The sequence below is a fragment of the Vulpes lagopus genome, chromosome 20, assembly GCF_018345385.1.
Source record: "Vulpes lagopus strain Blue_001 chromosome 20, ASM1834538v1, whole genome shotgun sequence".
In the NCBI taxonomy this organism is placed as follows: Eukaryota; Metazoa; Chordata; class Mammalia; order Carnivora; family Canidae; genus Vulpes; species Vulpes lagopus.
In genome coordinates, this window is record NC_054843.1 from 2,215,264 (window position 1) to 2,228,243 (window position 12,980).

At 65.3% G+C, this 12,980-nt stretch overlaps 1 protein-coding gene across 1 annotated transcript in view; it reads right to left on the bottom strand.

Annotated features, from left to right (window-relative positions):
* Positions 1-506: 506 nt before the first annotated feature.
* PDXK (pyridoxal kinase) overlaps positions 507-12,980 on the bottom strand; it is a 28,109-nt gene continuing 15,635 nt past the window's right edge. The window contains exons 3-11 of the mRNA XM_041735167.1: positions 11,524-11,628; positions 10,641-10,724; positions 9,567-9,613; positions 8,884-8,969; positions 8,152-8,197; positions 5,795-5,906; positions 4,881-5,017; positions 3,416-3,482; positions 507-3,161 (exon numbers count right to left, since the gene is read on the bottom strand). Of these exons, the coding sequence (XP_041591101.1) occupies positions 3,049-3,161; positions 3,416-3,482; positions 4,881-5,017; positions 5,795-5,906; positions 8,152-8,197; positions 8,884-8,969; positions 9,567-9,613; positions 10,641-10,724; positions 11,524-11,628 (797 nt within the window). The 3' untranslated portion in view covers positions 507-3,048. The remainder of the gene's footprint in view (positions 3,162-3,415; positions 3,483-4,880; positions 5,018-5,794; positions 5,907-8,151; positions 8,198-8,883; positions 8,970-9,566; positions 9,614-10,640; positions 10,725-11,523; positions 11,629-12,980) is intronic.

A 12,980-nucleotide genomic window follows, 5' to 3' on the forward strand; every position in this document is an offset into this window, starting at 1 on the left:
GGGACCCCGGCTCTTCTGGTGCCAGGACACGGAGTGCTCCCAGGGTGCCTCTGGTTCAGGGAGATACGGACCCGAAGCCCCAGGCAGGGGGTCCCACCAAAGGGCAGGAGGGTAAGGAGAGGGCGGGACCAGCGGCCAGAAAACTGTCACCTCCTTTACTGTCCTTTTCAACTGAGGGTAAACGTGAGGTCAAGCAAGGAGGGCAGAGTCGGGAGCGGCCTGGGGACACCCAGTAATGCCAGGGCCCTGGCCTGGCCCCCGCCCCCCGCCTCCTCCCCAGAAGCAAGGAGTCACCCTGCCCTCCACCCCCAGCACGACTCCTGGATGGCGCAGCTGGGACGGGACCCTGCACCTCCAGCGGGGACTCGCGGGTGTCACGGTGCAGGCAGGGCCTCCGGCAGAACCCGAGACGTACCCTCCGCTTACTCATCGGGGCAGGGACGCCAAACCACGCCCGGTTTAAAAACTGGTTGCGACACGTGTAAGAACAAGACGACACAGCATCATTTTTACCATCGCTGACATATATTACAAAAATAATGCAGGTCGACACGATTACCTTAGCGGGACTTGGCAATGATCTGAAAATGGTTTTAAAAAAAGGTTATCTTGTAATTCATCTTCTGAGGTCTACAGAAGCTTCGAAAAAACTATTGAAATCTGTACTCTGGTCACAAGCAGGCGATTTAGGACCAATAATACATCTCTCGTCTTAAAATATATATAATTATTACTTTGCACGTTACTAGACTACGGAGAGTAGAAACAAAGATCAATTCTAATTTGGACCCAACCTGTATAAAAAACCACGGCTAATGACCACAGTGGACTCGGGGATGGGAAATTCTAAGCACAGACAAGCCGGGGCCTCCAGGGGCATGGGGGGTGGGGGGCGGTGGGGGTCGCGCCAGGATGGGTGGGACAGTCTCCCGGGGACGCGCGCGCTGTTCCCACAGGAGCCCCGCACTCTGCAGACGCTCTCGGGTCGCCCGGCTCCCGCCGCGGGTGCAGAGGGCTTGGGACGCCACCTGTCCCAGTGCTCGGGGCCTTGGAGTCGGAGGAGACAGAGGAAATGGTCCCGGGTCCCACCAGGACGTTCGCGATGTGCCAGGAAGCGTGGAGCACTTCCATCCTGCGCACGGTACAGGGAAGTAAAGGACGGGGGCAGGGGCGCAAAGGCTGAGCCCTGGAAATAAAAGGTGGGGAACAGAGTCAAACCGTGTTTGTGGGCGTTTCCCCGAGGCCGCCGGACACGCACAGCGGGCCCCACGCCGGACACCGAAGCTGCCGGGGGGCGTCCCACCACGTCGCCGCAGACACGCACGGAGCTTCCCTCACAGTCTCACACGTGCTCTCGGTATTAAAAAAGAGGGGGGGAAGCCGTTTGCCGGCTGGTGGCGCGGCCGCTCCCCAGCTCTGCTTGGCAGTGACAGGTGCTTCCAGGCCCAGGCTGACTTTGGTCCCTGTGCCCACCCTGCCGGGGAGGCTGCCGGCCACGGGTCCCCCGTCCTCCTGGTCTGGGGAGGGGGCGGCCCTGCAGGGACCGGTGGCCGGGCTCTGTCCCCCAGGGCTAAGTGGAGGCCGGGCCCCAGAACCAGGACACGACACCAACCCGTGGCCACTGCAGGAGCCGCCGACAACCGAGCCTGCAGGGACGTGGAGGCGGGAGCACTAAGACACAGGATGTGGAAGTGGGGGAAAGAAGAGCACGTGGGAGCGTCTGGGACCGGCGTTTGCTTGCTTTGGGGTCTTCACCAGCGTGAAGAACACCCCACTGAGGAGGCCACAGGAACTGCCGCAGCTGGGGGATCTGCTCTCCCAGGAGCCACCATCTGGTCCCCAGGCCCGCCGCAGGCTGCCGGCTCCTGGGAGAGGCAAACCTCTGCGCCCCCCGGAGTGGGGTTGGGGCCGGGGCCGGGTACTAAGACCGAGGCAGGCCGTCTTCAGGATGGGCACCCCTCCCCGCTTGCAGCCACGCCTGGGGGGGTCCTCAAAATTCTGGACACCGTGGGGCCAGAGAGGTCCCCCCCGCAGTGGACAAGTGTCCTAGTGCCGAGGCCTGGGCTGGGGTCTCTGCCCAAGGCACGCGGGGGCTGCTCCGCTGGCCCGGCCCCTCCCTGATGCCCAACATCCCCTCTGAGGAGTGGGCGCAGCGGGGCTGGCTCTAGGGGCCTCCAGCTTCCCGGCTGGCACAGAATGCAGGACTGGCAGGGAGGGGCGAGGGCACAAGGTCACCGGCCTGGGCGGGTAAAGATACCAATGCTGGGGCCGCAGCCCCACTGCCCTCTGGACCCATCTCGGCACCGCCACATGTGTATCAGGTCCCAACGGGGGGGCAAACTGCCTAACGCGACCTGCCGTGCGACAACCCGGGGGAGTTTTCCAAAGGGAAACACAACGTGTCAGTCCTCCCACAAGCTGTCCTCGACCCCCTCGTCTCCATCACGCCAGCCGGCGGGTCCCTGGCATGGACACTCATGACTTACGGGAAGGTCCCACTGAAGGGGGTGAGGCCTGCAGACCGGCCTGCATTTTCGGGGTCCTGGAAAGGTGCCCCCCAGCATGACCGCACAGTGCTCAGGGCGCCGGCCAGCTGGTATGGACCTGTCCCCGTGGTGAAACGATCCCTGGCAACCTACCCGACAGCGCAGTGACTAACAGGACGTCTGAAGCGGGAGCAAAGAGGGTCGGGTCAGAGCGACAACACAGAGATTTGGCATAATTCTTCCAGACGCAAGTGGTTAAACCTCGATGGTTCCTGGGGGACGCAAACCCCGGGCTTCCCAGCCCTAGCCCGCTCGGGACCGGACGCCCTGAGCCAGGAGAGCTGCCGGGAGCCGCGGCCCCCGAGTTACAGATTTCTGTGATTGTTTTGTTACTTTTGGGAAGCACGACCAGCACATTTTCACAATTAAGACCAGTGGCTGCTGGACACTCATGAAAGCAAAAAAGACCAAGTTTCATTCACAGCTCTAAGGCAGACGCTACGTGTTCACAGGACGACGAGGGCGACAGCACACGCCGGGCGGGGGGGGCGGCGCCCGGGCCTCACAGCACCGTGGCCTGGACCACGATCTCCGGGTTCTCGATGTCCTTTTTGCTCTGGACTATCCTGAGCTCCAGCTGCGCCGGGCTGGGCTTCAGCCCTCCTGCTGCCTGGGCTGCAGGACAAAGCATCAGTGATGGGGACGGAGCAGCGGAGACCCCGAGTGTCCGCCCCCGGCCCCTCCCGCCCGCCAGCCCCGGTCGCCCATGTCACCTCTGGAGTCCCCACCCCGACACCAGGGCCAGTGGAGGTGGCAGGAGCCTCGGGGACCTGCTGCCAGCACTACAGGGGGGCAGGCGCCATCTCCCCCGCCCCCTCCCCGCACTCAGTGCCAGCCGCCTCGCGTGCCCGGGCCTGGCCGGCAGGTACCTTTGGCACACTTGATGGTCCGCTGCAGAACGTGATGCATAGCAGACACGGTCTTCTCACAGGCCACCTGCGGGGCGATACACACGGCTGTGACGCCCGCAGCCTGGATGGGGTTTCCGGCGTCTGCGAGCGCGGTGTCCACCCTGAGGCGCCAGGGCCCTGGCTCTACCAGCACGTACCCCCACGCCCCCCGGGACAGCTCGCCACAAAGGTCCCGGGGCGTCGGGCCGATGCCTGCGTACGGCAGTTAACGGGCCCCCTCTGGCCCCCGTACTCCGGGGAAGGAAGGGCCGGCCCGTGGTGTCTGGTACGGAGTCGGTGCTTAGGAAGTGTTTCTGGAATGAAGCATCTACACGGAAAAGAGCTCCTACCCCGCAGTCGGCCAAGGTCCTTGTTGGCGTCTCACAGTCAAAGACTCGGGGCTCAGCGGGAGCTGGAGCAGCGCACGGAACCCCCTCCCGCCCAGCTCCATGACGCAGGGCCCTACGGGAGCCCGACGTGGCCTCGAGCGGCCCAGCAGCAGGCCCCCCGCAGGGCACCAGCGGCCAAGGTGCCCGGTACCAGATGACACGGGGGCCGCCAACCAAGGCAGCAGGTGTGTGGTCACCCGCGGCCCGACCCTGAGCCTCGCAGGCAGGAGGGGCCGGGCCTGGGCAAGCCTGCCTTTCACAAGGGCACTGAGTGACAGGGAGGGCATGTGCCTGCCCCCCGGGGGGACGGGGCCCTTACGGTGGCTTTAGGGGGACCGGCTTCCAGAGCCCCCCTGCGAGGTCCTCCTACCCTGATGGACACAGCCCAGGTGGAGGCTGGCTGCTGTCTCCTAACCGCCCCTCACTCCAGCCCGGGGCCGCCGGCCTCCTCCCCACCACGGTACCCAGAGGGCCAGTGGCCGGGACAGCCTGGCGGTGCAGGAGGCGGCCAGGGGACGCGGTGGTGGCTGCTGCGCTCCACCAGAGGCACAGGGAACCCTGACACCCCGGATCGGTAGCAACTGCCCCCTCACCCAGCAGCGTCCACACAAAACGTCTACATGCTACATGTGTGAACATTTACACACAAAGGGGCAGGGGGAGGGGGGCAGATGGACACACGGACAGCGCCCAGCATGAGCCTCTCTGCAAGTGTGACTTCGGAGCCCTGTCCCTCACGCCCCCGGGGCTCCAGCCTCTGAGTCTATCGAGTCACTGGGGCGATGACACTTTAGGGCCAACGTCTACTGGGTTGCTCTCCAGGGAGATGCTCCCGGCTACAGACTCACTGAGGCTGCAACGGCCCCTCCTGGGGCTCGGCTAACGCCCCCGACCTCGCCTGGACGTGCTGCATGTCATGGGCCTCGACACGGTGGTCACGGTGGGCCTCGACACGGCCAACCCCAGCACGGCACACGCAGTCCTCCCATCTAAGCCTCAGTGGCCCCCAGACCGTCCCCGATGGGGGCAGGGTGGAGGGAGCTCGTCCTGCTGACCTTGAGGTTGTTGGGGTGTTTGTGCGTCCACGCCAGGAGCATGGCGGCGAAGAGGTCCCCGGTGCCCACGAAGACCGCGTCCACCTTGTGCATCTCCATGCGGATGCGTTCCGTCACCACAGAGCCATCGGGGTTCCCTGGAAGACAGCACGGCCGACGGCCCCTGAGACTCGGGCTCGGCAGACGACCGCCTGTCCCCCTCCCTACTCCTCCCTGCCCGGGGGTGGCGGGGAGGGCCAGTGTTGCCCACCAGGGGCTCGCGGGACAGATGCGCCATCCCCAGGAAGAACGGGGACACAAGCCCTAGCGGGGTGGCCAGGGGCAGGGAGCACGGCGCAGCGGCACACACCAGGGCGTGTGATGGGACGCGGATGGCGCCCCCTGGCCGTGGGGACCGTGAACTGATGAAATGGGGGTGTGTGCGTGGGGGTGCAGGGCGAGCTCTCCACGGACACAGAGGGAGTGCTGACCAGGCTGCGTGCCCCCTGCGGCGGTGGGCGTGACCCCGGCCTCGTGTGTCGTTCGGACCGAAAACGCCAACCTGGGCGGTATTTACACGATTAACAAGGGGCGCACGAGGCCCCACGGGCCCTCCTGCTCCGTGGGAGGGGGGGTGTGTGCACACCCGGTTTCTCGGGTCCTGGGCTCAGCCAGGCCGTCCATGTGCCCCTGAGCCCGTGAGATGGACGCTGGCCCTGAGAGCGGCTCGGCGAGCGTGGGGAGCTCCTCTGCACCCCAACTCACAGGAACCCCTGGATTCTGTTCCCATGTGATCGTTCAGGGGGAGACAGGCGTTCAGGATGCTGACCACCTGAGTGGGGCAGGGATCTCTTCTTTATCGTATTGAACCCAAAGCCCGAGGCCTCAAGGGACGGGCTGCAGCGGCAGGGGGAGCCCAGGCCCGCAGGACTCACGAGTTCTCTGGCTCCCCAGTGCGATCAGGTAGTCACTGCCCCTCGAGGAGGGCAGGTCGGAGCTGGTGATGACCACCGTGTCGGGGCCCATGGCGTGCAGCACGTCCATCACCTGCCGGAGCACGGGGAGCACGTCAGCCACGGCTTGGCCACCTGTGCCAGGGCCCCCAGCGCCCCAAGCAGCCAGGCACGACCGGCACTTGCACCACGAACGCCCTGTAACGGGGGTTGGGCTTCGTGGGGTGGAGACCGGAGGCGGAGGACACGAGCACCCAGTCCGTGCGTGCGGAGTGCCGCTCGTCAGGTTAGAGCCACCAGGCCGAGTCCCTGTGCCTGAAGCCCGAAGCCATGCACCTGCGGACCCCACACCCTGCTGTACTCACACTGCGGGGCGGGGTGGGGGGCAAGCGGCCCTGGACGCCCGACCCGGCTCATCTGGCTCCAGGGCAGCAAAACCACTCAGCCCATCAAGCCGTGGCTCCCCCGGGGCAGCCGCTCAGGGAAGCCACTCATGTGCCCATTTATTCTTTCAGCGAAGCTCCTGCTGTGTGCCCGGTGACACGCTGGGGGGGGGGGGGGGGTTGGAGGGGTGTAGGTGCACCAGTCCCCCCGTCAGCTGTCCTCCCAGAACACATGCCTGGGTAAGTGCTCAGCCAGATGGGCGTGCTCGGCTCAGGGAAGGGGGCTCGTCTCCAGGAGGAGGTGGCTTCATGGTCCTCCGTGGGGGCAGCACCCGGGAAGCCACTCAGGTCGCCCGCCCTGCTGGGGGTCACTCTGGGCCCCGGGAAGGGCTCCCATGCTGACCCTGAAGTGGGTGCCTGCATCTGGCTTTCTGGTCCTGGGGCCAGCGTGATCCCAAGCCAGGTCCCCTGGCCCAGAAGGCTCCCCCAAGTCACCCCGTGTGGCTGCACCACTAGGCTCAGCCTAGGGCCTACGAGCAGGGAGGAAATGGGCCAGAGGGTCACACGGCAGTGACCACTAAGCGGCTTTTCCTTCACAGTTGGAAGAGGGCCTGTCCTTGAGCAAAAGCCTCAGACCAGGGCTTGTGATCACACTGGCGGGCACGACTGCTCCGGAGCCCAGCACGGGCTGCGGGTGGTCACACACGTGGGGCGTGCCACCCACCCAGCGCCACCCTGTGCCAGGCACCACGCAGGACCTTCCTCTAATTCTCAGAGCCTGTGGGTGCGTCACGGGGTGGGGAGGGTCACCTGACTCGCAGGCCCCAAGGCGCTGGGCCAGCTCCGAGCGGAGGGGTGGACGCCTCTGTAACCTTGCACCGCGAGCCCGCTGCACGCTGGGGAAACAGAGCTCCACAGCCCCTCGGGCCTGCTATGGCCGTGATGGGACCTGCTACTCGGATCTGTTTCCCGGGCGATGAAGAGAGGGCACCCCTCTGAGGCCCAGCCACAGACGGAGCGAGGGCCCTGGTGTGCCGCTTGGACACACGGCCCAGGAACCCCATAGAAGGCTAAACGACTGACCAGCAACAAGCTCCTCGGCAGAAAGGTGAAAAGATCCTCAAAGAAGAAACCTTGCCTGCCTCGGTGCCAGCCAGTTCCCCCGTCAGCCGTCCCTGAGAGTCCCGGGTGCACCAGTCCCCCCCGTCAGCCATCCCTGAGGGTCCTGGGTGCACCGGTCCCCCACCATCAGCCGTCCCTGAGGGTCTCAGGTGCACCAGTCCCCCCCGTCAGCCGTCCCTGAGGGTCCCGGGTGAACCCAGCCGGCCCCCAAAGGTGCACGCCAACTCGCTGTAGTCAGCCCCTCACACATGCACGCAGACACCTGCACACGTGCGCCCTGACACGCTCAACACCCCACATATGTGCACATGCAGGTTAAGACAAGGTCACCGGCCGGGGCCTGTATCCCATCTGCCTGGCATCCTTAGTAAGAGACGAGAACACAGAGGCACAGGGGACGCCCCTGGCAAGCAGAGGCCGAGCCTGGCGATGGGTCTACAAACCCAGGACCCCAGAGGCCGGGAGACAGTGAGGGACGGGTTCCTCCCTACAGGTGTAGACAGAGAACGGTCCCCCCAACGCCCTGATCTTGGGCTCCTGGCCCCAGGACCAGAGAATCAGTGCTGTCCCTGGCCCCCTGCTCTGTGGCACTGCCACGGCCGCCCCAGGACGCCCCCCCGGCTCCCCTGACCAGGCAGCAGGTGAACCTGCACCCAGACGAGCACGAGGGCTGCAGGCGCCCGACGAGGTGCCCATGGGGGCTCACGACACGTCCTCAGGTCCTGGCAGCTGGGAGCCAGGACGCGGGAGCTCCCACCCCCGGGGTGTGTGGCTGTGCCCTCTCCGCCGTGCGCGGGGCCACGTGTCCCATGCCAGGCCTCGGGGGGGTCTTACCACTAATGCTTCTTCTTCACTGTGGATCTTCCTGCCACTCAATAACCTGGAAGACAGGTGAGCACAGGTGAGACCTTGCTTCTCTGCGTCCTGCTGGAAACGCCCCCAAAGCCACGGTGGCACCGGTGACCTCCTCCCATCCCCGCAGGAACCCCGCATCTGTGGCCATCACAGACCCAGTGGCCACCATGACGTGCGTAAAGACGAGTGGAGAGTAAAACGTAACGACGGCAAGGAGCACGGGGCCCCGCGTCGTGGCCAGTGAGAGTGACCAACATCCACGGACACTGGAAACGCAGACTGGAAACGGTTAACATCACTCCCCGAGGGCTCGCGGTCCCCCAGGACGGACGGGCTGGGTCAGGGAGCCCCAGGTCCACACCTCAGGGCGCAGACGACCCGCCTGGACGCTCAGTGCCACTCCCCCACCCCGGCACCGGTTCTTCATCAGACGCGGCCCCTGCCCGGCTCCCTTTAACCTCATGCGAGGATTTGGGACGTGGTGTCGGGAGCTCCACCCGGGGCCTGCGCCCCCCGCCCCTGCCTCAGTGCGCCCCCCGCGTGTCCCCCAGCTCTTGCCGTCTAGGAAGATGCACGATCACAGGACGGGGGCCAGGGCCCCCCGGTGCCTAGTTCCTGCCCCCACCTGAGACGGGGCCTCCCGAGAAGGAACCCCACGGCCCCGCCTGACCGGCAGGCATCTAAAAGCCCAACTGGGTTCAAGTCACTTACTCAGCCTCAAACTGGTTGGGGGTTATGATGTCCGCCACGGGCACGACCTTCTCCTTGTAGACGGGAAGGAGGTCCTCCGGAACGTACTGAGGGCGACAAGGGGCGCGGGCTGAGGCGCACGCGGGAGGCCACGGGAGCCGTGTGGCCCAGGCTGCGGGCCCGAGACCAGGGCTGACCCCGCCAGCGGCCCAGTCCGGCTCGGAGGGCGCAGGGTGACCCTCGGGGGCGGGTTTCCGCCTTCCCCACGGGCTGGCACCCCCGCTGTCCGCCCCGCCAGGGTCGCGATGCTCCGGCCGCCTGCCCTCACGTGCTTGGGGCAGAGCCAACCGAACAGCAGCCGCGGCGCTGTGGGACACCCAGAAACCACAGAAAACTCCTATTTCAGTGTCCACATGTAGAATTCTATTAGGCAACAGCCACGTCTGTTCGTTTGTGGAGTGTGGCTACTTTTTTTCTGAAAGATTTTTTTTTTTTTAAGTAATCTCTGCGTCCAACGTGGGGCTGGAGCACATGACCCCGAGGTCAAGAGCCGCCCGCTGCTCCAGGGCCTGAGCCGGCCGCGCCCGGCACTGCTCTTTGATGCAGCGGGACATGGGGCCCCGGGGGGGTGGGGTCCGGCCCAGCCCTGCTCCCCGGCACGGCTGACACGCGGCGTGCGCAGCGTCCTGCGTGGAGTCACTAACCATGGAGCCTTCGCCATTCCACTTGTCGCCCATCACCGGGTCGCACACTGCGGAGACACAAAGCACAGCTACCAGCACCCGCCGCGCCCGCGGGAGGGCGGCCCTGCCCAACCTCCGGCTGCGAACCGCCTCCGCCCCCGCTGCCCGGCGGCTGTCGTCCTAGACGACCGAGGGCTCTGATTTCTATCTGACCATCGGTTGCACCTGTCGCGGGACAGTGACACAGGCCAGCAGCCCGTGCGCTCGTCCTGGCGGCAGGACCTGCTGTGGCCTCAGTGTCGTCTGCCCCACACAAGCACGTTCCCCTCGGGCCGCGGGCCGCAGTGTGGGCAAAGCCACCGGCCTTGCGGGCGCTCCCACTGAGGGTGGGGACCGAGGGCGGGGGCCGGCGTGGACGGCTGGGAAGGCCCAACCTGTGGGGCCGAAGCGACAAGACCACACTGGTCCTGCGTGGGTCATAAGCCCGGCTCCTGCTCCCAACGGCGGGGCCCCCGTGTCAGGCCGCTGGAGCTCCCCCCGGGCGGAGGGAGCGTCACACACGTGGAAGGACCCCGCAGGGCCCGGAACGCACACGCCTGAGTCCCAGAGGGGAAAGAGTAACCCGAGTCTCCCGTGTCGTTTACCTGCACAGGCCTCTGGCTGGGGACACCCTAGGGGCTGGGGTTGCCGCCTGGGATTAGGGACAGACGGGTCTGGCACACGCCTCAGCGGGGCCTCGGCCTCGGCCGGAACAGCTGGGCCCCACTCGGGACATCCAGACCCTCCGCCGCCCTCTCTAGGGCCAACGGTGGCCCACACGCCCCAACCGCAGGGCCTGGCCGCCCCAGGCCTCACACGCGGATGCGGATTACTGCACGTACCCGACCCGCTTCTCTCAAGTGCCCCACGCAGACGGCAGGGCCGCCGTGAAGACGTCCCGAGCCCTTCCCAGAGCCCTGAGGGCACACGCCCCTGCGCGCCCAGCACACTCGGCGCTTCGGGGCCGGGAGAGGTGGACTGTGAGGGGGGAGCGCCGAGCCACCCACTCGAGGGCCCCAGGTCCACCCACCCCAGGGGTGACGGCCCAGCACCTACCATACACGAGCTTGCTGTTCTGCTGCTTCAGCTCCCGCACGATGTCAACCACGGAGGCCAGGAAGGACTTGTCTCTCGTGTAACCTTTGGGATGGAAATCCGGGCCCCCCAGAAGCCAGAAGGCTCGCATCAGCGGCCCACGGCCCGGGGGAAGTGCCCCATCAAAACCCCACGCAGCAGAGCGCGGCGGCAGCTCTCCAATCCCGCAGCCGGGGTTAAGACAAAGCGTCCCCGGCCTCTGTAGTCACTGCGGGGACACTGGGCATTTCCCAAGAGGAACGTCAAGTTTTAAAAGAAGGGAAAAGGCCACGGGTGACAGTGTACAGGGAAGTGTCCTCCTTCTGTCTTTTCCATTGTCAATAACAAGCGTATTCACTCCTGTGTATGTAACTATAAGTAAATGTATTTTTTTAAAGATTTTATTTATTTACTCATGAGATACACAGAGAGAGAGGCAGAGACCCAGGCAGAGGGAGAAGCAGGATCCATGCAGGGAGCCCGACGTGGGACTCGATCCTGGAACCCCAGGGTCACGCCCTGAGCCGAAGGCAGGTGCTCCACCGCTGAGCCACCCGGGGGCCCCACAAATAGATATTTTTACCACAAACCTAATGATTAAATGCACCAGGTGCAGTACGTCGCCTCACTTGGGTGTCTTCACCCCCAGCCCCTTCCCAACACCCGTGTCCCCCCAACACGCCTCCAGAACTATGGGACACAGAACAGCCCATCTGAGTGAGCACCATGCATCCAGGACCCCCAAGGTCATGCTACTCGGCGGCAGGGGCCATCCCTCGTTGAAGGACGCCGGGACCAGGGACGGGCCCACGCCCCGCTAGCTCGAGGCCCCCAGCACCAGCACCCAGCATCCCTGGACTCTTACCCGTGAGCACGTAGTCATATTTATTCACGTTGTTCAGCTTGAGGCCCTCGTAGAGCTCGTGGAGTTCATCCGAGTTCAGCACCTGACCCTTCCAGTGAGCGTAGCCTGTGGGGAGAGGGGAACGCTCAGGGCCGGGACACCCAGGGCACGTGGGCAGGGCACGGCCTTACCCGTTGGCCTTCTGCGGCCCAAACAGTTGCTCACTCGCCCTCAGTGATGCCAGGGGACAGTCCTTTCCCCGTGGGCGATGCAACGCCTTCGGACGGTCCCCGACAGCACCAGCCTCACGGCCCCCTGCATGCACCCCTGGCTCTTACACCGCCAGAGGTGCTCACTGCTGACCCTAGGGTCCCCCTCCACGGCCCGCTCCGTGTGGAGTCAATCCAGGGCCGCAGGGACGGTCAGCTCTCCACGCTGCCTGTGGACGGCCGTGGAACCTATCACACTGACACAGATGACACCACGTGGCTGCGTGCCTTCTCCCTGAATCCAGGGGGCGTGTGGGGGTGCCCGGCCCACCCCTCATGTCACGGCCACTTGCTCTGCAGCCTGTGCTGCGCATGTTTCCCCATCCTGGTCCAGTGGCTCAGCCACCGCTACCCGGGCACCCCGGCAGGCGGGGCTCGTCACATCCTGTCCTGCAGCCCCCTAAGACCGAGCTGCGACCAGAGTCGCTCTCGGGTCAAGATCTGAGCAAGGGCCAAGTGTGACCAGGCACACAGGCATGAGAGGAGCCAAAAGGACTCCTAGGGGATGCTGCTGCCGTGCAGAGGACCCCTGGCCGCACAGGCTAAGGTGGCCATCCCCGTCCCACCCATGAGAACGTGGTCGTGTGGCTTGGGAGTGCAGGCCTGGTGCCTGACTTCTCCCCATGGCCCTTGCCCTGGGTGGACTTTGCTCTGTGCTGAGTCCTGGGGGGTCCCCCGGCAAACTGCTAAACCCGGGGGTGGTCCTGGGGATCCCCGGCACCCTGCAGCCATCTGTAACCCCTAGGAACGCTGCTCTGACCTCGGGCTCATCACCCTTCCTTCCCAGCAGGGCCGCTCAGACTGGCAGCACCAGCAGCCCGGGGGCTCGTCTGACGTGCGGATTCTCTCTCAGGCACGGGCCGGGCCAGGTGAGTGGGTCTCTGGGGGTGAGCCCAGCACAGCTTTACTAGTGAGGCCCCAGCGGGATATTATCCACAGCAAATCTGAGAAACGCAGACCCAGAGGAGGGGCCAACCCACCAGGCCCCGTGAGCCAAGCCCAGCCTGCCGCACGCTTTTGCCCTCGGAGCCGAGAATGGTTGGGGGAAAAAAGGAGGGTGACGCTTCATGACTTGTGAGAATTAGAAGAAAGTCCATTTTCAGCTTTCATCCACAAGGTGCAGGTTTTGTGGGATCTTCGCGGGTCCCCGTCCTAACAGGGGGTGTCGGGCTGCTTCCACACTACAGGCGCACAAGTGCCCAGCCTCAG